At 46.1% G+C, this 24569-nt stretch overlaps 1 protein-coding gene and 2 pseudogenes across 3 annotated transcripts; 2 read left to right on the forward strand and 1 right to left on the reverse strand.

Annotated features, from left to right (window-relative positions):
- Positions 1–754: 754 nt before the first annotated feature.
- On the reverse strand, positions 755–14309 carry rad23aa (RAD23 homolog A, nucleotide excision repair protein a). Its single transcript, XM_083648492.1, has 9 exons — positions 14097–14309; positions 12980–13141; positions 12568–12770; positions 9436–9479; positions 8441–8568; positions 4096–4186; positions 1889–2019; positions 1134–1295; positions 755–980 (listed from the first exon to the last, which is right to left on the reverse strand). The coding sequence occupies exons 1-9, from the start codon at positions 14160–14162 to the stop codon at positions 867–869; spliced, it is 1101 nt and encodes a 366-aa protein (XP_083504618.1). The 5' UTR covers positions 14163–14309; the 3' UTR covers positions 755–866.
- A 2000-nt stretch (positions 14310–16309) lies between these two features.
- Positions 16310–18643, forward strand: LOC310788500 (inner nuclear membrane protein Man1 pseudogene; annotated as a pseudogene). The gene has a single exon. The product of its transcript is annotated as an inner nuclear membrane protein Man1 pseudogene (transcript).
- Positions 18644–19884: 1241 nt separating this feature from the next.
- LOC310788501 (inositol hexakisphosphate and diphosphoinositol-pentakisphosphate kinase 2 pseudogene) lies at positions 19885–23247 on the forward strand (annotated as a pseudogene). The gene has a single exon. The product of its transcript is annotated as an inositol hexakisphosphate and diphosphoinositol-pentakisphosphate kinase 2 pseudogene (transcript).
- The last annotated feature ends 1322 nt before the right edge of the window (positions 23248–24569 follow it).

Consider the following 24569-nt stretch of genomic DNA (forward strand, 5'->3'; position numbering starts at 1 on the left):
ATACACACACAAGCACGCTTTTCTCTCTCGTCGCAACCCCCCCCCCCCCCCCTACTTCCCTAAATGTTCCCAAAGCGGCATCTAAAATCAAATGATAGATCTCCCCTAAACAAACCCCACACATTCCATTGGAATTCACGTGGATTTCATAAATCATTCCACTTCTTCTCCCCCCCCCCCCCCCCCGCCCCAACCTCCCAATAGAGAGCCAAAGTGGAACGTCACTTCCTGCTTCAGCACTGTACCAGAGATTTTCATCCGCCATTTATTTTCCCAGACATTTCGTAAAACGCTTATAAAAATATATCTGAACCAAACGGTTCAGATATATTTAGAAACAGGAGAGACCACATATCCCATAACCAAACCACATAACCAAAACGTAAAAGAAATCGCAGATTTAAAGAAAAGAAAAAGTCTGTGGTGTTGTTTTTTTAGTTTTGGTCGGAGTGAAATGTTCTATGGTCTCTCCCGATTCTAAATATAGCTGAACCGTTTGGTTTGATGAAGCAAAACTATTTTTATAAGCATTTTACGAAATGTCCATGGGAAAATAAATGGCGGATGAAAATCTCTGGTACAGTGCTGAAGCAGGAAGTAGGCGGTCACTTTGCCTCTCTATAACCTACCACATCACGTCCCAAAAACCTGACCTTCCTGCACACAACCTCCACTTTGTGTACTGTAGCGTGTTAGCCCCCCCCCCCCCCCAGAACCTGTCCCTCCCCATCTCCCCTACCCATCCCCTCGCTCCCCCCTGCCCCTGCTAGCTCTCCCCTGTAGCTGTACAGTATAGTGGGGTGGGGGGTGCAGTCCTTGTGCTGAGCTGAAGAGGGGGCGGGGAGGAAGGCAGTGATCTCTGCTGTTCAATCGTCTTCCAGTCCCTGGTTGAGGAGAAAGTTGGCCGCCAGGTTCTCGTTCTTCTCGCATGCAAAGTAGGCCTGGATCACCAGAGCCTCAGGGAAACCCAACGCTTTTAACTGTCCAGAGACAGGACAGACAGAGAGGGGAAAGGGGGGATAAGCAGAGGCAAGGAGACTTTATAATATACAATACAGTACAAAAAGAGCATTTCAACATTTCGTGAGTCTTCAGTCACAGCAAAAGAAATCTCAGAATTCAGTCGCCCTCACCCTTTCGATGGCTTCCTTCTCCTGAGGTGTAACCTGGATGTAGTTGACGGGTGCGCCTTCCTCCCCCGCTGCGCCAAGCTCGCCCACCTCTGGTCCCTCGCCCCCCTCCCCCACTGGCTCGTTCAGCATCTGGATGAACAGCTCCTGATGCTGGCTGATTTGCTGGAGGAAGAAACATCAAGACAGAGGTCATGGTTATATTTAGAAACATAAAGACAGAGGTTATATTTAGAAACGTAAAGACAGAGGTCATGGTTATATTTAGAAACATAAAGACAGAGGTTATATTTAGAAACGTAAAGACAGAGGTTATGGATATATTTAGTTCCAAGACATATCGTCCTAACAGGAGAGATCAGTAACATCAGCATTGCATCGTGGTTGGAATTCTACATAGTCTGGACACAATCTAGCAACAATGCACATAGAAACAAAGTCAAGAAATAGAGACATAAAAACAATGTAAAGAAATAGAAGGACAGCTGCAGGAAAGAGTGAGACTGATTTAAATCAATACAGCCACAGGAGATAGATGCATAACAGCCAGTTTTAGGGCGAGTGTGAAAGTAACATTACAGCAATGTGATCTTAGAAAATCCAATCTTTGTGACTACATTTCGGTGCAAGTCTGGAAAAAGAAGGGTTGAGGTCTATACAGCCACATTTTCTGTATATCCTTAAAAATAATACATACATTTCTTTCTAGATGCAAGGCAGTAAAGAACATGAAATGTGTGCATAGTGAAGTGTGTTACCTGTAGAAGTTGGGGGTTCTCCCTGCCCAGCTGCTGGAGCAGAGCCGGTAGCAGTGCGGGGTTCTGCTGGATCGCACGTCTCATGTGAGCGAACTGGGGTTGGGTCCGCAGGAACTCCAGAGGGTTCTCTCCTGCCAACGCACCATTCACAAACATCAGCAACAATGCAAGCAACAAGAAAAAAGCACCTGGTAGGTTAAAGACTGGTTTGTGTGGAACTTTTTTCCACCTGTGTTTCTCATACCTCCCTCGTTACCTCGGCTCGCACCACCTATTTTTCCACCATTTCACATCAAACTCAGCAGCCACAGTCCAGATCTGGCTACATATGAATCTGGGTTGTCAGTTCATTCTAACCTACCTTATAGCAACTGCCAGCAGTGAGGATCTATGACCCAATTTGTAGCCTAGCTAAATAAAAACGGCTGAAGAAGCAATGCAGATGTTGAAAGCTTTGTAAAGTATGAAGGAAATCCAGTTTTTGAAGCATATCATTTGCATCATCAACACCTCAGGAGACATAAGGAGGAACGGACAGGGTTCACACACAGCAGGTCAGTCAGTCAAACGCACTCAACACCACCACTTTCCCAACAGCCGGACACACACACAAACTGATTTGCTGATGCTGAAGCTCCAATATTCAATTTGAAACTTTGGAGGAAAGCGAGTTTGCCTCTTTTATGCCAAACACGATGTCGCAGCTCTGCCTTCAGAGCGACTGTGTGCTCAGTAGAACAGATGTTCTCCATGATGACCACCAATCATCCCACAGGTCTTAATAGACAAAATCAATTTTTCCACTCTGAATGAGGCCAGATTGCACAGATTGATGAATCTGCAGCTCTGAATGAGGCCAGATTGCACAGATTGATGAATTTGCAGCGATGAAAAGGTGCAAAGTGTTTGGTGCCACTAAATAGGTCAAGGCCAATGGAGAACCTCTGGAAACTTGGTAAAAAAAAAACATTGTTTTCCTTGATGTGTCCTGTCCAGGCCTATGAAGCAGCAGCTGACAATGTGGTACTTGTGAAAAGTTATCTTGAAAAAAAGCTGAAATAAATGATTGCTGTATGGAAGCTATGAGAGCATGGTCATTTTTTCATTGTACGTTTTTAGTAGCCGGGGTAAACCCAGCCTTCAACGTGACGTCACAGGCTATGCCTGTAGCGTTCGTGACTGATAGCACATAGAGGTCACGTGGAGGCTGGGTTTACCCAGGCCACGGTTAGCACCTCTCAAATACTGGTGTGCTCAGTCACTGGCCTAGCTCAACTTGACCACTTCTCACCTCACCTATCTGCTCTCCCATAGGCCCGCTCTTCTCACCTCACCTATCTGCTCTCCCATAGGCCCGCTCTTCTCCTCACCTCACCTATCTGCTCTCCCATAGGCCCGCTCTTCTCCTCACCTCACCTATCTGCTCTCCCATAGGCCCGCTCTTCTCCTCACCTCACCTATCTGCTCTCCCATAGGCCCGCTCTTCTCCTCACCTCACCTATCTGCTCTCCCATAGGCCCGCTCTTCTCCTCACCTCACCTATCTGCTCTCCCATAGGCCCGCTCTTCTCCTCACCTCACCTATCTGCTCTCCCATAGGTCCGCCCTTCTCCTCACCTCACCTATCTGCTCTCCCATAGGCCCGCTCTTCTTCTCACCTCCCCTATCTGCTGTCCCATAGGCCCGCTCTTCTCCTCACCTATCTGCTCTCCCATAGGCCCGCTCTTCTCACATTCACATAGAAGTTAGAACCTTCTTGTCAGTGATTTGTGAGTGAGGCAGATCCAGCTGGCTCTTGGAAAGGCCTCGCAAATTTACCACAAAACACACCGTGGATACCCAAAACAACACCTGGCCAGCATGTTGGCAAAGCAGGCTGTTGTTGCAGAATTTTACAGAGCTGTTGAAAATCGAATCAAATTTGTTCACAATGAAACAATTATTTACTTTTTGGTCTATTTTTCTATATACTAGGGGCAAGTAGAACTCATTCCTTCCTCCATTCCTTTAACCACTGGGGAAAGGAAGGGGGGTGGGCGGACTTAAAACCTAGCAGAGTGGTTAAATGAAAAGTTCAATGAATAACTAATTCAAGCCAAAACACTGTCAGATATAGTCGTGTGGGATAAAACAGAGAAGTTCATCTCTAAACAGAGAGCGTATTATATCAAGTGGAGTGCTAAATGCGCTGCATGCACACAGCCTCACCCTCTGCTAGAGAAGCCGGGGCGTCTGTGCGTCCAGAAGCTGGAGGCTGCACCGGGGGATTAGTCTCCTGGACTGGACTACTGGGAATACCCTGGAAACACAACAATACACCTATCAATCACATGGGAATACCCTGGAAACACAACAATACACCTGTCAATCACATGGGAATACCCTGGAAAGAAACACAACAATACAACTGTCAATCACATGGGAATACCCTGGAAACACAACAATACACCTATCAATCACATGGGAATACCCTGGAAACACAACAATACACCTGTCAATCACATGGGAATACCCTGGAAAGAAACACAACAATACAACTGTCAATCACATGGGAATACCCTGGAAACACATTATCACACCTATCAATCACATGGGAATACCCTGGAAACACAACAATACACCTATCAATCACATGGGAATACCCTGGAAACACAACAATACACCTATCAATCACATGGGAATACCCTGGAAACACATTATCACACCTATCAATCACATGGGAATACCCTGGAAAGAAACACAACAATACAACTGTCAATCACATGGGAATACCCTGGAAACACATTATCACACCTATCAATCACATGGGAATACCCTGGAAAGAAACACAACAATACAACTGTCAATCAAATGGGAATACCCTGGAAACACAACAATACACCTGTCAATCACATGGGAATACCCTGGAAACACATTATCACACCTGTCAATCACATGGGAATACCCTGGAAAGAAACAACAATACAACTGTCAATCACATGGGAATACCCTGGAAACACAACAATACACCTGTGAATCACATTGGAATACCCTGGAAACACAACAATACACCTGTGAATCACATGGGAATACCCTGGAAACACATTATCACACCTGTCAATCACATGGGAATACCCTGGAAAGAAACAACAATACAACTGTCAATCACATGGGAATACCCTGGAAACACAACAATACACCGGTCAATCACATGGGAATACCCTGGAAACAAAGTGCTGCACGATTAATCTAATTGCAATCGCAATCGCGATGTCAGCACGTGCGATTACATAACCGCAAAAGTGTGCGATTTTTTTTTACGTCTTTTTGAGTGTGTGTGTGTGTGTGTGTGCCTCCTCTAAACTAACGTTACACGCGATGCAGCAAACACACGTTCTCTGCCATCACTCTGGGCATCAACACTAGTGGGAGACTTCTCCCATGCACTCCCGCAAATAAGTAATGTTATGCGCAGCATGGTTACATAATATCTTACCGAGAGGCAGAGAGAGAACATCCATGATCGCTAACAGCGAGCTATGCGAATAACTAGCTAGCCGTTCAGAAACGCATGTAAACAGCCGTGTGATTAGTGAGAATGTCAGTAAAATAAGGAGAGAGCTGCATGTGCTTATGCAGAACTAGTGCACAGTGGGTAATGACCCGCTGTGATGAAGAATATAGCGAGATTAACAAGGACGGTTGATAGCAGCAAAACACTGTCGCAGCTGCCAACAGCAGCACCTCCAGGCTTCAACTAGCCTGTCACATGACGCCTTCATGGTCCCTCGATAAAGTCTGCAGATGCACGTTACCTCTCTCTCAAGAAGCGTCACGTGAGTGTGGCGTACGGCAACCATTTTAGGGCATCCTCGTCATTCAGAGGTTTGGCTATCGTTCCTCAGTCTAAGCATTGTCAGTTGTCATGCCTCCTATAAACCATGTCGAGTGTGCTCTGAAACACCTTCAGTCCTCACACGAAAACGCTGTCATTCTTCCTGCATTACTGTTTCACTCCACGTCAGTCATCGCACAATATGGCGTCACTCGTCAGTCCTCACTCGTCAGTCATCACTCCTCACTCGTCAGTCATCCCTTATCACTCAAACTAGCTGTCAGTCATCACTCCTCATGTCTCACACGAAAACGCTGTCATTTTCGGTTGCAACACAGTCTCACAGAAAATTGTAAAATAGCAACGATGACTGACAAGTGATGACTGACAGCTAGTTTGAGTGATAAGTGATGACTGACGAGTGAGGAGTGATGACTGACGGGTGATGACTGACGAGTGAGGAGTGATGACTGACGAGTGAGGAGTGATGACTGACGAGTGAGGAGTGATGACTGACGAGTGATGCCGTATTGTGCGATGACTGACGTGTGAGGAGTGAAACAGTAATGCAGGAAGAATGACAGCGTTTTCGTGTGAGGACTGAAGGTGTTTCAGAGCACACTCTACATGGTTTACCTGAATGACGAGGATGCCCTAAAATGGTTGCCGTAGTGGCGTTTAAGGCCATCTGTCGCTACAAAAGAAATAAACGGGGTGTATCACTGTATTACTGGACAGACATGTAACTAACTTTGCAGTCTGAGCCATGTGCTGTAACACAGTGCAGTTTCTATTTTTCTGGTGTTTCATTTTTACATGTTTGGGAGAGGCAAATGTCTCAAAATGTTTTATTTTTTTGTAAAGATAATTTTATTTCAAATTGTTTTATTTATTTAGTTTTAATATATTTTAAATTGTAACATATTTCATGTATTTTAGTCTGTGATAAGTGAAACCGTGGTATTTTTGTCCAAGTTTATCATACCGTCAAAAACTCATGCCGGCACATCCCTATACCATTTGTTTATTAATATCGCAATCGCAAATCGCAATATTGTCCACCATAATCGCACCTTTCCCCCAAATCGTGCAGCACTACTGGAAACACAACAATACACCTGTCAATCACAAACACACACCAACACACTCCCTGCCACATGGACAGAAAAAAACAGGGCCTGGAATTGGCACTGGGAATTGAAACGGTTTATTTAGAATGATTTATTTATACGTATGTGACGAACATTCCATTCAATTTAATCTTGCAAGTGCGCTCCATCATAATCAAAATGTTTGTACGAGCTCAAACTGTCTGTTGCCTCGTAACGCCTTGTGTAACACGAGCCGAGACGCACACAGGAAATAGCCAATCTTCTCGCGACGCTGCTGGTCTCACCTGCTGATGTAGGTCAAATAGAGAGGCATCAGTGTTTCATACCCAGTAAAAGGTCTCATGCAGGGGCTTTAACTGTACATGTATGGACAAGTGAAAGGGAGCGTCTGAGGCTATCTCCTTGCTGTGCCTGTGACTATTTTCACAGCACGGCAATTTCATGTAGCGTCGCGGCGGCGCTATGACGACCAGTTGTGGGGGGTGAGCACATTGAGAGGGTACTATGAGCCGTGGAAAACCAATAGGTATAGTATACTTACTACTAGGGCTGTGGCAATTCACTTATCTCCCGATTCGATACTATCACGATTCTTGGGTGCCGATTCGATTTATATTGCGATTCGATATTACGATTTATTGCGATTTTTGTTTATTTTTTTCTTTTATTTTTTCAGTTTGTTTGCTTTTTTACACTAGATTAGAACATGGGAAAAGTTGAATCATACACTAGAGACTGTATATTATATATCATGAGTAGGGCTGGGTGATATAGTTAAAAACAGGGGCGGACTGGGATCATAATTCAGGCTGGGCATTAGATACCAAGCAGGCCAGGCCGATATGGGCCGTCGCGCGTGAAATTTGGGCCGTTTGAAGCCCAATTTGGGCCGTTTGAAGCCAGATTTGGGCCGTTTGAAGTCCAATTTTACAATGAGATGCACCCACTTTAACCCCGAAGTGTAATTATTACTTCAGCCTAACTAATAAAGTAATAAAACCACTAGTAAACCAGTAGGCGGCGCCTGGCCTGCAGTTCAGTGAGTGGCCTGACTGCAAGCACCCAAAAAAAATTTTTTTTTTTTTTTTGCGATTATTGATTCTGGAATAAAAGATCGATTCAAAAAATCGTGACATTAAAAATCGCGATACTTAGGTGAATCGATTTTTTCCCCCACCCCTACTTACTACCAAAAGAGTAGAGGCGAGTAGAGCCCAGGCAATACTATGCAGGATCATGCGGTCAAAATGAGCCATTACTGCCTTCTGTTCTGACACATCTTCAATGATACAATGACGACAAGTCGAACAAGAGGACATCAACTTGTGTCATTGCAATGGCTCATCATGACATGATGTAATAGTGTGTGTGTTGTGTGTGTGTGTGTGTGTGTGTGTGTGTTCCAGGTATAGAATTACTGAGGGACAGTAGGGGGACTCGCTCTCCACATGGTACAATTTGAATGTCGCTTTGACTGTATTTCTGTCTAAACTGAGGTGCCTTTGAGAGGAGCATAATTTGATTGTGTGTGTGTGTGTGTGTGTGTGTGTGTGTGTGTGTGTGTGTGTGTGTGTGTGTGTGTGTGTGTGTGTGTGTGTGTTTGTGTCTGAGTGTGTGTGTAACTCACAGTGAGGAGGTACTCCACAGCTCTGTGGGGGTTGTTGAAGCTGGCCCGTAGAGCAGCCACCACTCTCTCCCTCTCATAGCCCATAGACATGATCTCTGTCAGCATGGTCTCATACTCCGCTCCCGTCACTGCACACACACAGATGGACCAGTTACAAACTCACAGTTCACAGGTTTAACACACAACAGTCACAGCTTTTCTACGACTGTTCTGTGATATACACTATATGGCATATGCACATCTCCATGACCAGTTTTGTCACCATGTTCAAATTGCTTATTCAAAATATCACACCATATACCTAGAAGACAATTTATGCCAAAAAAAAATATATAGTTTTATATAAATCACATATTTTACTTTCTAGAAAGCTAAAACTCTTTGGTGGTGACTTCATCCTGTGTTAACAAACATTCCAATCAATAAATAACCCATCACAGATTTTTGAACAATCACACGCCTCTTTTTCTCTCCCTGACACCCCATTGGTTTAAAACTTTTCAATGATCCCTCCCCCGCATTACGTCCTGCCCCAATGTCCTGTTTCAGCAGGAAATACATCACATTCAGGAAGCAAGATGCTCTCAAAATGCAGATTCATTGTGCCTTTAAATTTAGCTGGACCAAGCGGGAATCCCCATTGGCCTCTGTGGCACCACAGTGAGGAAGTACAGTATCTGCTTTTGTTACAGCCTAAATATAGGCTCCATATGCGTTGCGCTGCAGCCAGTAAAGTCCCCGATCCACACCGATGACGTACTTGCCATAGCAAGTACAACCCAAAATATTTATACTAGAGATGTACTCTCTAACATAATACTAGTGTCAACAGGCTGTGTTCTAAAACTTTATGTTAATTGGTTCAATTTTACATCCAGACAACAGTAGGCAAATGGTGAGCTGTCATATAGCAAGAGACCAGTGCTTTGAGAGACGAGCTCTCCCTGCTTTCCACAGCACAAGAGCTCCAAGGTAGAGATCCATCACTGACTTACCCAGCGCTGAGGACGCATCCACCCCCTGGCCCCCGCCACTGGAGCTACGAGGACAGACACAAGCCCCAGGTTAATAGAATATCAAACAACCTACACAACATCATGTGATTCTAAGGTGAATAGACCAGGGCAGTGATTCCCAAACAGTGGGCCGTGGAGGTACTGCAGGTGGCCCGCGAGTGGTCTGCCAACACTCCCGATTTTTGCAGGCAATCAAATGGCTGTAGCAGGGTCATGTTTAAAGCTACTAACTAGACGAACTAGAAACTAGAAGACCTAAGGCATCCAGCGCTAAATAACGCTCTAAATATAGGTTAAATTTTGGCGAGGGAAAACTATTTCAAAGGGGTCCCTTGACCTCTCAGCTCAATTTATCTGAATGAAAACTGGTTCAATGGGTACCCACGAGTCTCCCCTTTACAGATAAGGTAGCGTTTTTCACAGCCTAAATAGCATTACCGTAATTTCCGCACTATAAGCCGCACCGGAGTATAAGCCGCAGCAGCAAAATTGCCTGTTTGTTACATATATAAGCCGCACCGGACTATAAGCCGCAGGTGTTTTAATGTTTTTTTCTTTTCTTTTTTAATTGTGTTTTAATGTTTAATTACCATATGTAAGGGTTCATTCATGCACAGAGGGGATTGTCGGGAAAGAGATGGCTGTTTGAGGAAGCTCCCATTTATTAACATTTCAACAAAACAACATAACACAACACCACCTGTGTTTTTTTTTACAGTGCACACAGTGTCCGCGGTGTGGTGAAAAGAGGGCAAGAGAGGAAATTAAAACAGAAGTGGATTTATAGTTAGAAAGAGTGCTAAAGAAGAGAGAATTCCGTTTCCCCCCCCCCCCCCCCCCCCCCCCCCGAAAAAATCCATAGATAAGCCGCACCGTTATATAAGCTGCAGGGCCAAAAAACGGGGGAAAAGCCGCGGCTTATAGTCCGAAATTTACGGTAATAGCTTGTGGATTGATTTCTTCTGTTGTTGCTCATCACGTTTTGTCTCAACAAATGTGTTATGCATGCAAATACTTCTGATGAGTAAGGGGGGAGAAAATGTTGGCAATCTGATTTTGGGTATTTTGCCAAAATGTTTTTGTATGTGGATGGATTATTAATTTCCCTTATGCCCAAGTTCACATGCTCTGTTAATGAAATAAAAAAATATATAATATAAAAAACATAAAGGGAAATACATCATCTTAGTCTCGTGTGTTGATCAGAGGTGTGATTAAAGGGTTGGGTGGGCCCCGGAAGATTTTCAGATTTCAAAGTGGGCCACAGTATTCTTAAGTTTGGGAGCCCCTGGACTAGGGCATTCACTACTACTAAGATTACCGCATTCTAGTAGTCGTCAACTACTCCCAAAAAGTAGTGAACTAGTCGCGGGAGATATATCATATGTTTTTCACCCAATAAAAGTGATAAATTCTTGTCACAAGGGTCTCAAATACAACTAGGCAGTAAAGGGTTGCAGGTGGGACCAACCTGGGGGTATAATAGCAGAGTCCTCGATCGGCTCTGACAGGCTGTTTACAAATGAGCTGCGATCTGATTGGACTAAACCCCAACAAGCGTGTCTGAGCTGGAGATACTGACTGTTTGACTGCAATGACAACACAGACGGGGGAGGCCTTCCATCTCTAAATACCTTAAATTCTGTTTATGTAACATGGCTGAGTTTTGTTGCTCTTGAAGAAGGCTGGAGGGCTAAAACGTCCTATTAAAAGAAATGCATATGGAGCCAGAGTGTGAAACGCTTCTTTTGACTTATGTAACATGATGTAACAGAAAATAATTGCACACCTTGAAAATCACAGGTGAACGATTAGTCATGTGATGCACAGTGTCGACTAGTGGTGTTGATAGTCGACTAGTCTGTGGAACTGTTGTTTACAATTTGCATGCGAGAATTGTGGGAAATGTAGGTCTTTATTATGCGCGGGTACGCTTTGAGTATTGTGTATTGAGTATGAAAGGCAAATGACTGCAGACTCTCCATTCAGGTGCGTATACACTAATGTCCGACCGATATGGGATTTTTGTGACCGATGCCAATTTGAGAAGGGGGGAATTCAATGATGACTGATATGGCGGACAATACAGTGAATTTTTGACCTGGAATGAAAATATAGACCTTTTCTATGTGGATTGTGCACCATAATCAGAAGGCTGCTTTCTTGACCAAATAACTTTATTAAAGAATATTTAAATTATACACTGTCAACTAATTAGACATGAACACTGAGGAAATAAAGAATAATAAAAACTAAAATAAATAGCTAAATAAACATCAGACAGTCAAATGTTCAGCGGTGGAAACGGAGCAGGCTGCTTTGTGTTAGTTGAAGTTTCAGTCTGACTTTTGGTGGCAGTTATTTTAAATGTGAGGACGCATCGCTCCGTGTCAAGATCTCTGCTTTCATCCTACCTGCCCAGGCGGTGCTGCCGTACTTCCCAGAGTACTGGTGAGCGCTTGTTTCTGTAATGTCTATTGACTGTAGGACAAACTATAGCTGGCTAAACAGAGCTGTGCTGCAGTGCTGAGACACAGTACTGTAAACCAGGGCTTTTCAAAGTCTGACATTATGGGCCTCCCCTCATACAAAGTGCTTGGTTGCTTAAGATTACCAGTAGTTTACCTCCCACTTTGAAAACCTCTGCTGTAAACAACAGAGTCGGTGCCTGCTCTGCTGGACCCCAAGCATGTTTTCGGTTGGGCACTAGTGTAAACACTGTGTATGTATATGTGTGTGTGTGCGTGTATATTTATATAAACATAAACTTAGACATATATATTCATTGCGCTGAAATAAAATGATCTCAGATTATTGGCTTGAACCCTAGCCTTTGAATGACTGTTCCATACATTCCATATAAAAGTTAATGGATAACTATGGTAGCTTTTCCTAAGGCGTTCAACTTCCCATTTAGCTTTGAAATCTATGTGGTTGGGGGACCCTGGAGGCTGAGTCATACATCACGCTCTGAGTTTGAATCCGGCCTCAGGTCTTTGACATGTCACATGCTCCCACACAATCCCTTTCCTCTCTCTCTACTCTGTGTCTACCAAATTTTTAAAAAGCCCAAATCTTAAGATTTTCTATCGACAAAACACCATCTTCTACCTGGCCGGTTGCTGTGGTTCTGTGTCTGCGGCACTGGGCTCCTCTTTGGCCTCCTCGGGGGGAATGGGGACAGCTGCAGGGGTTGGGGTTGGGGCTGGGGCTGGGGTTGTGGCTGGGACAGCTGTAGACGTGGAGCCAGAGTCCTGGACTGGGGGCTTGGGCGCTTCTGAGGGTGGAGGCGACGCAGCAGCTGCGGGCTTAGCCTTCCACCAGTTCAAGAGAAGGTGTTGTTAGACTATGTAGTAAACATGTATTGGTAGGACAGTGAAATCAGCAAAAAAAAATACAATTAAATACACTCCTTTTGATAACTAAATACACTGGACTGCACTCCGGCCAAGAGTTTGCTTCAGTAATAATAGCCACCCTATAACATTCAATGTCAGCTATGCACATGACAAGAAGATCTCACCTTGGACACCATCACTACAACAAAATTCTTCTCATCGATCTTGTAGTCCTTAATAGGCGTGTCATCTTGCAGGATTTTTCCAGCATATATCAACTTCTGCCCAGATACAGGAAAGTTATCTTTTCCTCTTTCTGCTTCTATCTTCTCCTTCAAGGCCTTCACCTGATAACGAAAAGAATCACACACTGTTATCCACTGACATGGGATCACATCCTTTCCTCTCTTAACGCCTTCACTTGTAAGCATTAACACCCTGCCTCAGAGGGAAATATAACATTATCCTCTTTAATCGAGACTCTGGCTGTGTCAAGTCATATGACCTAATATCTCATTACTTGCCAAATTTGAAATGACAGTGTTGCTGGAGCATTATCAATCCAAAGACATATCAGGCAGGCAAGAGTCATCATAGACATACATGAATAATGAAGTCAAGCAACCTAGTAAGAGTGGTGTGCTGATAACAGTTTGATTCATACACTTATCAGATGTAATGACGATGTTAAAGTAAGATATCCAGTATGGGTAACGTTACGGAGGAAATCCATCAACAAACACATAGCTAACGTTAAGCAACACAATTAAGGTTCTGGGGTAACGATAATTAGCTATTATGTTAACATGCTAACCACCCAACTTTTAGAGTAAACTAGCATTAACGCTAGTTATAACGTTAGGTGTCATAATCATAATTGTTAGCATTAGCTAGCGTATAGCAATCAGCTGAGCTCCAGTACCCCGGACAGGTAGCGTAAGATCAGAAATTATTGCTAAGTAGTTAGCAGTAAAGTAGCCACGACATACAGTTGGAACGGTGATGAATATGTTAGCACGAGTGATGGTTTTGTTAACGGGTTGCCCAGCTAACTGGCTAACGTTTGCTAGCTAACGGTTAGCTTTAGCGTTGTTAGCACCCCGTTTACATGTGGGTTACCAAATTAATAACTAGCATAGTTAATGCGGATCTTCTTGACCAAAACTACATGCATGGTTCTTTCATCGACAATATCAAGTAAAGTTGTGGTACCTACAAGTTAAGAAATATGGCAAAATAAGACTTACAGCTGGTTAGCGTCAACGTTAGCTAAAGTTAGCAAGTTAGCTAGTAGCCACTCACCGTTTGGTCGGGGTCTATCTCAATTTGAATAGTCTGCTGTTGCAGTGTTTTTAGCGTGATCTGCATGGTAGCGGTGGCTGGCGTTGTTTAGATGTGCTTCTAATACAGGAATAGTTCCTCGTAAACTACTTAATTTGTTATCAAAGTTAGAGTTTTCGGCAAAATAATAAGTATCCGTGAAATGTGTGTATCCATGAGCACTCAGCAAATCGCCATCTTTGGTGACAAGTTGGTGGTGCAATGAGAAGAGAGCTCCGCTGGAGGGAACGAGGTTTCGTGCAGTACGCATGAACCAGTATAGTATGTAGATGTATCAAGCATACTACAAGCAAGGGGTACACGCCTATCCATTTGAGTTGAAGATCTATGAATCTACACCTCATGTAACCGCTGACTTGATGCTAGCGAGTCCCTGTTAACAGTGCACTGACTGTGTCAGGGTCAAAGTGGGGTCCGGGGTCCTTGAGGGGGTTCCAGGGGGTCCCCAGCAAAAAGGATAATAATTTATATTCACTAGAATTTCAACCATATGTACTGTTTTGCTCATGGGTTTCATACACTTCCTGTAATAAAACATCTAAAAGTGTGACGATCGTCGCACTCTCCTTGTCTGGAGATCACTTCCATTGATCAGGATAAATGTGTAAGACAATTTGACATTTTAAGAAAGAAAGAGTAATCTGAGACTGGGTGGCTGTGACCGGCCCATAGTGTGAGGGCAATCCATCACAACCAAGGTCCCAGTCAACATCCTTATCTCTATGTTCACAAATCAAGCTCATTCACATCAGCTTCAGTCACTTGTTCAGTTTATACAGTATGACTCTATAATTAAAACACTATTAGGTACAAACCTTATGTCACATAATACCGTAATGTGTGATGAATGTATTGCATGTCAAATTACAGCAGCCAAGCTGCACATCAGTGGAAAGCTACTGGATGCCAATTTCTACTGCTTAGTAGTCAGATGCTCTTCATGAAAAATAGACCAGCACCTCAGATGTGTGTTTGCATTCTCCACTGCCAAGAGTGATGAACAATGAAATCAGCTGCCCACCAGTGGGCTTTAACTCAGGATTCAAGAGGAGACAGATTAATATAAGACACTGGCTCTGCCAACAAACTTACTTTATTGTGTAGCTCTAGAGTCTAGAACATTAATTCGAAATTTAATTAGCCTAGCCTATGTGATAGCAATATCTTTAAGTGGTGCAGCCGCTTCTATAACTGACTGTGTGTTCGTCCTTCCGTTATGGCACGGACTTCATCCGTTATGTCAATTAACATCTGTCCTGTGGATGTTTACAGTAAATGCATAAAATAAGGTCTGTCGTGGACAAAAGTTTATGGGAATGGTAATTTGGGTTCAGCGGGATAATCTTCATGAACATGAATCACTTTTATGCCTTTTGAAGCATAAAAAAAAAAAACACAGACCTTATTTTATGCATTTAAGTGAAATCCCCATTCTAAAACCCCACTGACTTTTCCCCATAAGATCCAGGAAGTCCGGGAATTCTGCCTTCCATGATACTTCCGGACTCATTCCTGCGGTGCTCTATTAGAAACAGCTGTTACGTTACATCAGATCCGTCATGTTTGGGAGCCGTTGTTGGTTAGGTGGACTGTCAATCATAGCCACCATTTTGAGTGATTGGCTAAGTATTCGTGCATGTGACATCCCTGACACATTACAATTGCTTGAGTGACATCACTGCTGACATCATCACTGATGACATCACTCACTGATGCCCATTCTTATAATGGCTTTCCGGCAGGATCCTTGCGGCACATTGCTGCCTCTCACAGGATATTACACAAATTCCAGACTCGGGGGTCCGCCCCCTCCTCAATGTCCCTCCCTCTGGCTGCCTCACTCTCCTCTCTGACTGCCGTGTTCCTGGACCTCTCGGCCCTTGTGCCAGCACGCCGACCTCCTTGCTGCTCTACGGCTCCCGCTTCGAATCCTGCTCGACGGCCTTTGGTGAGGAATCCTCCTGGCCCTACTTACAGCCTCTGCAGAGAAGGATTATGACATCATTGATGATGTCACAATGTCTATGACATCATCAGTGTCTCTCAAGAATCACTAATGATATCGCTTTTAGATCAGAGTAAGACCACTCACTGATCACCATGCTGGGCCTTCAGCAGCAGAACAGTGGGGATAGAGGCTCCAGTCTTGCTTCGGTGACCCCGTTTTGTCCAAGATGGTGGAGTTAACGGATGAGGAGCTTTTCTCCGAGTTGAATCGCTTTGGCTTTAGTCCAGGCCCGCTCACCAAGAGCACGCGACCCGTGTACCTGAGGAAACTCAAGAAGCTCCGCGAGGAGCAGCAGGTGCGGGGCCCGGGCCCGGGGGGCTGCAGGCCTGGGAAGAGCCGACCAGCCACCCATGACGTCACACACCTGATCTCCAGCAGGAAACCGGGCAGGAAGTACTCCGTCCTCGGATTCAGCTCCGACGAGTCTGACGCTGAAGCTCTGCTGAACAGAAGAGGCCTGAAGCCGGACCATACCAACACAGAGAGCCGTGGCTTCCCCAGGCGGTCCGTCTACGTATCCCTGGCCGAGGACAGAAACAACATGGAGGGCTCAGAGGGTGACCCAGTTTTGTCCAAGATGGTGGAGTTAACGGATGAGGAGCTTTTCTCTGAGTTAAAGTGCTTTGGCTTTAGTCCAGGCCCGCTCACCGAGAGCACCCGACCTGTGTACCTGAGGAAACTCAAGAAGCTCCGCGAGGAGCAGCAGGCGCACGGCCCGGGCCCGGGGGGCTGCAGGCCCGCGAAGAGCCAACCTGCCAGCCATGATGTCATGCACCTGATCTCCAGCAGGAGACTGGGCGGGAAGTACTCCGTCCTCGGCTTCAGCTCCGACGAGTCTGACGGTGAAGTTCAGCTGAACAGAAGAGGACTTAAGCCGGACCACAGTGACACAGCGAGCCGTGGCTTCCCCAGGCGGTCCACGGAGAGCCCAGAGGCAGCCCCCTCCAGCTTGGCCGGGGACAGAAACCACATGGCAGCCCCCTCCAGCAGCAGCGGCACCAGTAGGTTCAGCCTTGGTTTGAGACCGCGCTTCCCTAACTACAGCAGCCTGTCCCAAACCTACCTGGCCAACCACTCCAACCCCACCGACCCCAACCACGCATACAGCCAGCCCAACAGCCAGGTGGCGCTTTAGCACAAGCTGTCGGGGACAGAGGATGAGCTGCTGCAGCAGGTCAAACGGTCCTGGGCCTGCTGCAGCTTCAGTGCCCACTACCTGTCCATGTGTCTGCTGACCACTGCATGCCTCTTCTTCCTGCTGCTCGGCCTGCTGTACCTGAGGATGAGGGGCTCTGGAGCCTCCCTGGTGGATGTAATCGTTATGAACCACCCTTTTGGCAGCGAGTTTGACAGCTCTTATGATAAGAAGGAGAAGGACCTGATCCTCAAGCTCCTGCACAAGCTACACGACCACCTTGCTCACATCGCCGGCCAGCACGACTGTGGAGCCCAGCAGCATCCAAACAGGAGGCTGTCCATGGAGGAGGCTGCTCTCTATCTGCAGGGGCAGAATCCGGAGTTTGACAAATTCATTCTCACTTCTCTGGAGTGGATCATACGGACAGGCCAAGATGTTGGGATAAGGCTGACAGGGCTGAATGCTGAGGACCCTGTTACTGATGTGTCAGAGATCTCCTGGCTGGAGTCCAGCCATCCCAGCATGCCTTTCCTCTGCCATATGCGCCGAGCCTTCCTCACCGTCAACAGCAGAGCCTTCCCCATCGCAGCAGTGCTGGGCGTTGTGTGGGGGCTGGTCTACTACATGAAGTACCGCTGGAGGAGGGAGGAGGAGGAGACCAGGCAGATGTACGACATGGTGGAGACGATCATTGATATTTTGAGGAGCCACAGTGAGGCCTGCAAGGAGAACAAGGATCTGCAGCCCTACCTGCCCATTCCCCATGTCAGAGACTCTCTGGTCCAACCTCAGGACAGAAAGAAAATGAAGAAAGTTTGGGAGCGGGCCATGAGCTTCCTCTCGGCCAATGAGTCGAGGATCCGAACGGAATCTCAGCTGATTGGTGGAGCAGACTTCCTGGTGTGGAGGTGGATTCAGCCTTCGCTCAGCTACGACAAGATCTCCCTGGTGCCCTCCAAAGTCTAGCAGGGAAAAGCCTTCCCTATGGACCGGAGGAAGTCGCCTCCCAACACCATAGAGAAGTGCAGCGACAATGATGGCATCGTCCACGTCGATGTCGACAAGAACTCACGAGAGGGCTGCGTCTATGTGAAGTGTCTCTGCAGATCACTCAGGCTGCTCAAGGCTCTTCACGGCTCATGGTTTGATGGTAAACAGGTGATGGTGAAGTACCACCAGTGGTTCCCTCAGGCCCAGGGCTGCAGCATGCCCCTGAAGGCCTCCAGCTCCAACACCACGCCCCACCTGCAGCACTGGAGTTCAGTAAATCAGCTCAGTCAACTCCTTGTGCTTCTCCTGAGAAGAAACCCCCTAAGCTCATTCAAATCCATGGGCTTCTCCAAAGAACCCCCCCATCATTAACATTAACATGAGCATTCATCCCCTATGCCTACGCCACCATGGACCTAGCCACCCTAATGTCATTTGTAGATGGTGTCAGAAGCCAGGCCACCATGCTAAAGACTGAGAAAGAATGTGTTCATCCCCCAGCCCATAACTTTGTTTGTGCTCTCCCAGATCAAGGCAACCAGCGTCTTTCCAGAGGGGCAAAACGAATTCCCTCTTATGTGCAGAACCACACATTAGGAGGACATCATACTATGATCAAGCAGGCTCCTGTCACTTCTCCTCCTTGGGCTTACTGTAATAAATTGCAGTTACTTAACTTACTCATGAAGTTACTTCGTTTTTTTACTAGATACTTTTTACTCTTGCTGACATAATTATTTTTATGGGTGCTTGTTCTTTCTGATTGAGTAAATATATTATAAAGTAACTTTTACTTGATTACTGCTTTTGTTTACTCTACCCACCACTGGTTGTGTGGTGAGACCCTACGCTCTGTAGAGGTGGAGAGACAGATGCAGTATTTGGTTGTGAAGAGGTAGTGGGAGGAGTTTGATTTTATTTTATTAGACAGTATGCAATACATAAGTAAGAACAAAATGCTGCAGTGTCAGCGATAAAATGAAAAAGTCCAGGACTTATTTCCATCGTTGTCCCTGAGAGGAGAGGAGCGACGGAGCTATGTCTTCCTCCGGATGTCAGTGTGATGTCAGTGTGATGATGATGATATATATAATTACCTAATGATTACCATCAATTACCAATGATGTGTCACTCGAGCAATGATGACATCATCTGGTGACATCATCACTGATGACATCTCTCAATGATGACACCACTCACTGATGACATCATCTGTGTGACATTACTGGAGACATCACCAATTCTATACATAAGTGATACCAGTGATGAGAAACCACTGTGTTCCAGAAAGGGGGGGACCTAACTCCCAAGGGTCCACTAGTTTTTTTTTATAAAAGACTATGGAAGAAATTCTGCAAATGTATTTGGTGACCCAAATAAAAATCTCTTGTGAACCACCTGTGGCTCCCAACCGTGTCTTTGGGAAATACTGGTCTACTATGACATCACTGATGTTGCCAGAAGGTTGCTCTATGATAGAGCACTGATGTCATCATCAGTGACGTCATGAAATCATTCATGTCATATAACGCATAGTGACATAATCACTGATGGTGGTCGTATAAGTAGTACACAGTGGGAGTAGTACGTTTCTATGGACATCGGAGTGGACAATGGCAAGTAACAGTTTACCCCACCACAGTGATCAGATACCAAGCATCAGCCTACCGGCCCACAGCGAGTCAGAGACCTCCTCTTTGTCTTGTGTTCTGACGGACACCCTGGGCGAGTGCCAGCTAACTACAGAGAATCAACCTATACAGTCCTTTACAGTCTCGCCAGAACACTGTTACCATATGAAACTAGAAGATGGGAGGCATCTATTGGTGCCAGGCACAGAAGAGTCTGGTCCTAGCCGGATCTCGAAACTGCAGGCAGCATGTCCGCCCGGATCTCCAGAAAAACTGGAGTTCTTCGTGGGGTGCCATGAGGTGCTGGAGCCCGAACGGGCCCTAGGGTACGACTACCTCTATGAGAATGTTAAAGAACAAGATGAAGATGATGAAATGTATGACTCACAACCAGAGAGGCAAATAGTGGTGGGCATATGTGCCATGTCCAAAAAATCCAAGTCTGTGCCCATGAAAGAGGTCCTGGAGCGTCTGTGTCTCTTTAAGTACATCACTGTGGTAACCTTTGAGGAGGATGTTATCCTCAACGAGTCCGTCAACAACTGGCCTCTCTGTGACTGTCTCATCTCCTTCCACTCCAAAGGTTTTCCATTGGACAAAGCAGTGGCTTATGAGAAACTCAGGAACCCTTTTGTCATTAATGACCTGGACCTGCAGTATTGTATCCAAGACAGGAGGGAGGTATACAGAATACTGAAGGCAGAGGGGATCCAGCTACCTCGCTATGCTGTTCTCAACAGGGATCCTGCAAGACCAGAAGAGGGTACCCTTGTGGAAGGCGAGGACCACGTGGAGGTGAACGGGGAAGTGTTCCAGACACCATTTGTAGAGAAGCCAGTAAGCGCTGAGGACCACAACGTCTACATCTACTACCCCACCTCAGCTGGTGGGGGTAGCCAGAGGCTCTTCAGGAAGATTGGTAGCAGAAGCAGTGTTTACTCCACCGAGAGCAACGTGAGGAAAACAGGATCATACATTTATGAAGAGTTCATGCCAACAGATGGCACCGACGTCAAGGTTTACACAGTAGGGCCTGACTACGCCCACGCAGAGGCCAGGAAGTCTCCAGCCCTTGACGGCAAAGTAGAGCGGGACAGCGAGGGTAAGGAGGTGCGCTACCCCGTCATCCTTAATGCCAGAGAGAAGCTCATCGCTTGGAAAGTTTGTCTAGCATTCAAGCAAACAGTATGTGGGTTTGACTTGCTGCGTGCAAATGGTCAGTCATACGTCTGTGATGTCAATGGCTTCAGCTTTGTCAAGAAATCCATGAAGTACTACGATGACTGTGCAAAAGTCCTGGGAAACATTGTCATGAGAGAACTGGCTCCACAGTTTCATATCCCCTGGTCCATACCACTGGAGGCTGAAGACAGCCCTTTTGTCCCTGCCACCTCTGGCACCATGACGGAACTCCGCTGTGTCATTGCTGTGATTCGCCATGGAGACAGGACTCCCAAGCAGAAAATGAAGATGGAGGTTCGCCATCAGAGGTTTTTTGATCTCTTTGAGAAATGGGATGGGTACAAAAATGGAAAGATAAAACTGAAAAAGCCAAAGCAGTTACAGGAAGTGCTTGATATAGCCAGACAACTTCTGCTGGAGCTTGGGCAGAATGATTCTGAAATCGAGGAATCCAAAGCAAAACTTGAGCAACTGAAAACAGTCCTTGAAATGTATGTCCAATTTTCTGGGATAAATCGCAAGGTTCAATTGACCTACCTTCGACCTGGATGCCCCAAATATGTACAGCGGGATAACCCATCGCTGTTGCTGGTGTTGAAGTGGGGAGGAGAGTTGACCCCAGCAGGCAGGGTACAGGCTGAAGAACTGGGCCGGGCATTCCGCTACATGTACCCTGGAGGAGAAGCTGATGGCCTCCTGCGCTTGCACAGCACCTACCGTCACGACCTGAAGATCTACGCCTCAGATGAGGGCAGGGTCCAGATGACTGCTGCTGCCTTTGCTAAGGGTCTGCTGGCACTAGAGGGGCAACTGACACCCATCCTGGTGCAGATGGTGAAGAGCGCAAACATGGATGGCCTGCTGGATAGCGACAGTGACTCCCTCAGCAGCTGCCAGCAGAAGGTCAAGGCCAGACTCCATGAGATCCTGCAGAAGGACAGGGACTTCAACACTGAAGACTATGAGAAGCTGGCTCCTACCAGTCGTACATCTCTGGTTAAGTCCATGCAGATGATCAAGAACCCAGTGAAGACTTGCAATAGGGTGTATTCCCTGATCCAGAACCTCACCCTACAAATCCGACAAAGGATGGAGGACCCCAAGTCATCTGACATCCAGTTGTACCGTAGTGAGACGTTAGAGCTGATGCTGCGTCGCTGGTCCAAGCTGGAGAAGGACTTCAAGATGAGAAACGGTCGGTACAACATCAGTAAGATCCCTGACATCTATGACTGCATCAAATACGACGTGCAGCACAACAGCTCACTCAAGCTGGACGACACCATGGAGATCTATCGTCTGTCCAAGGCCTTGGCCGACATTGTCATCCCACAGGAATATGGTATCTCCCAGGCTGAGAAGCTGGACATTGCCAAAGGTTACTGCACCCCTCTCATCTGCAAGATCCGCTCAGATCTGCAGCGGACCCAAGATGACGACACCGTCAACAAGCTGGACCCACTGTATTCCCGTGGTGTGATGTCACCGGAGCGGCATGTGAGGACCAGGTTGTATTTCACCAGTGAGAGCCATGTTCACTCCCTGTTCTCCATTCTCCGCTATGGATCCCTCTGTGACGAGACCAAAGATGACCAGTGGAAAATGGGCATGGACTACCTCAAGATTGTTAGCGAGCTGAACTATATGACACAGATTGTGATCATGCTTTATGAGGATCCCAACAAGGACCCCTCATCTGAGGAGAGGTTTCATGTGGAGCTGCAATTCAGCCCAGGGGCCAAGGGCTGTGAGGAGGATAAGAACCTGCCCTCTGGTGTTGGTTACATGGAAGTTCTGTCAGAAAACAGTGTCCACACACAAACGCCCACAAGACTTCACTCTCCACTCACCACTGGAATAGGTTTTGAGTTGTGCTCCATGGTTCCATCCATATGCCCTTTGGAGACCATATACCCTTTGGAGACCATATACCCTTTGGAGACCCTGCACAACTTGCTTTCGCTTAAGCAAGTGGATGACTTCCTGGCTTCCATTGCCAAATCACATGATTCCATCTCGAACATCTCAGCCTCTCCAGCTGTGAAGAAAGCCCCTCTCAACACTTATACTCCGGCTAAGGTCCTGCCATGTCCATTCACGCAAGGCAAAAAGCTCCTTGAGAAGAAAGATTTGAGTGGTGCATCCCCAAGCAAGTCCCTCTAGTGTAGTCCTGGAGTTCCTTCCCCACACGGTGCAGCAAGAAATAAGTAGCCATAGCAATTGTCTCCTGGATCCACAGCTCTCCAACAGACCAGTGAGAAACTTCTCACATTATTATCAGATACCGCAGGGAGAAAAGGGGTCAAGCAGCCTTTACAGCTTGGTACCCAAAGTCACAAAGTATCATGAACCACTTTTTGTGTTGCCAGTAGGTGGTGTTATGACTATGCATCTAAATTGGACGAGGAACAGTTTTTCACAACCTTTATTTGAAAGACAAATAAAATCTTCTTGGGGTCCACACAAACAAATAAAAATATCATTTTATATTCTCTTATAAAAGGGAGTAAGTGGGCTTTGTTTGTTTAAATTTTTGTCCGACATTGTGATGTCACTGATGATGTCACAATGTCTATAACATCATCACTCATGATGTCACAATGTCTATGACATCATCAGTGACATCATCAGTGATGTCACTCGAGCAATTCTGATGTCATCTGTGAGTGATGTCATCAGTGATGCGAAGTTGAGCAATTGTGCGCTGCACTTACCATTAGAGCAGGTAAGGCCACGCAGCAGCCGAGCTCTGGGCGAGGCCGCGCAGCGGTCGAGTTGCGTATGCGAGCCCATGCAGCGGGCGAGCTGCAAGGCGGGCGAGGCCTCACAGCGGCCGAGCTAGCAAACCCGCGCAGCCGGCGAGGTAATATGGGGGGTTTTACCCCACCCGCGCACCAGCCGTGTAACACTTTGTGGCCGTTCCCACACACCTACAGGAAATTTTATGAATGGGTCACTTTACACGAATATAGTAGAATGCATTTGTCTTTTTTAAACAAGCCTGAAAAGGGATGCACACTATTGCATTTTTTTGCCGATATCCAATATGTCGATATTTTCCAGCTGTTTTGGTTGATTGCTGATACTGAAATATGTGCACATTTTTCCCCACCTAATTTCAGAGAACATCAAGTCTCTCCTGTAGTGGAATTAACACATTATTATGCCTAGTCTTATCATGATGGTCCACAGGCAGACATAATGTGGAGCTGTTTCTCAGGAGGTAGAGTGGGTTGTCCACTAATCCCTTTGGATAAAAGAGGTCGGTGGTTCGATCCCCGCCTTCTCCAGTGTTGAAGTGTCTTTGGGCAAGATACTGAACCCCAAATTGCGCCCGATGGTATGGCAGCTTGCTGTCATCGATGTATGAATGTCTGTGTGAATGTACCTACTCATTGTAAAGCGCTTTGGATAAAAGCACTATAAAACACTGGGCATTTACCATAGAGTGTTGTCCTTGACTGGCCCAAAGAGGCTTCCAAATT

This window comes from Poromitra crassiceps (genome assembly GCF_964638095.1).
Source record: "Poromitra crassiceps genome assembly, chromosome: 13".
Lineage (NCBI taxonomy): Eukaryota > Metazoa > Chordata > Actinopteri > Beryciformes > Melamphaidae > Poromitra > Poromitra crassiceps.

Excerpts from the sequence above, each read along its gene's own strand:
- rad23aa (XM_083648492.1), bottom strand. The coding sequence starts at position 14,162 with ATGCAGATCACGCTAAAAACACTGCAACAGCAGACTATTCAAATTGAG. Across the intron at positions 2,020-4,095 it reads CCCGGCTTCTCTAGCAGAGG|GAGAGAACCCTCTGGAGTTC; the intron begins GTGAGGCTGTGT and ends GTGCGTTGGCAG. Across the intron at positions 1,296-1,888 it reads AGAACCCCCAACTTCTACAG|CAAATCAGCCAGCATCAGGA; the intron begins GTAACACACTTC and ends TTCTTCCTCCAG.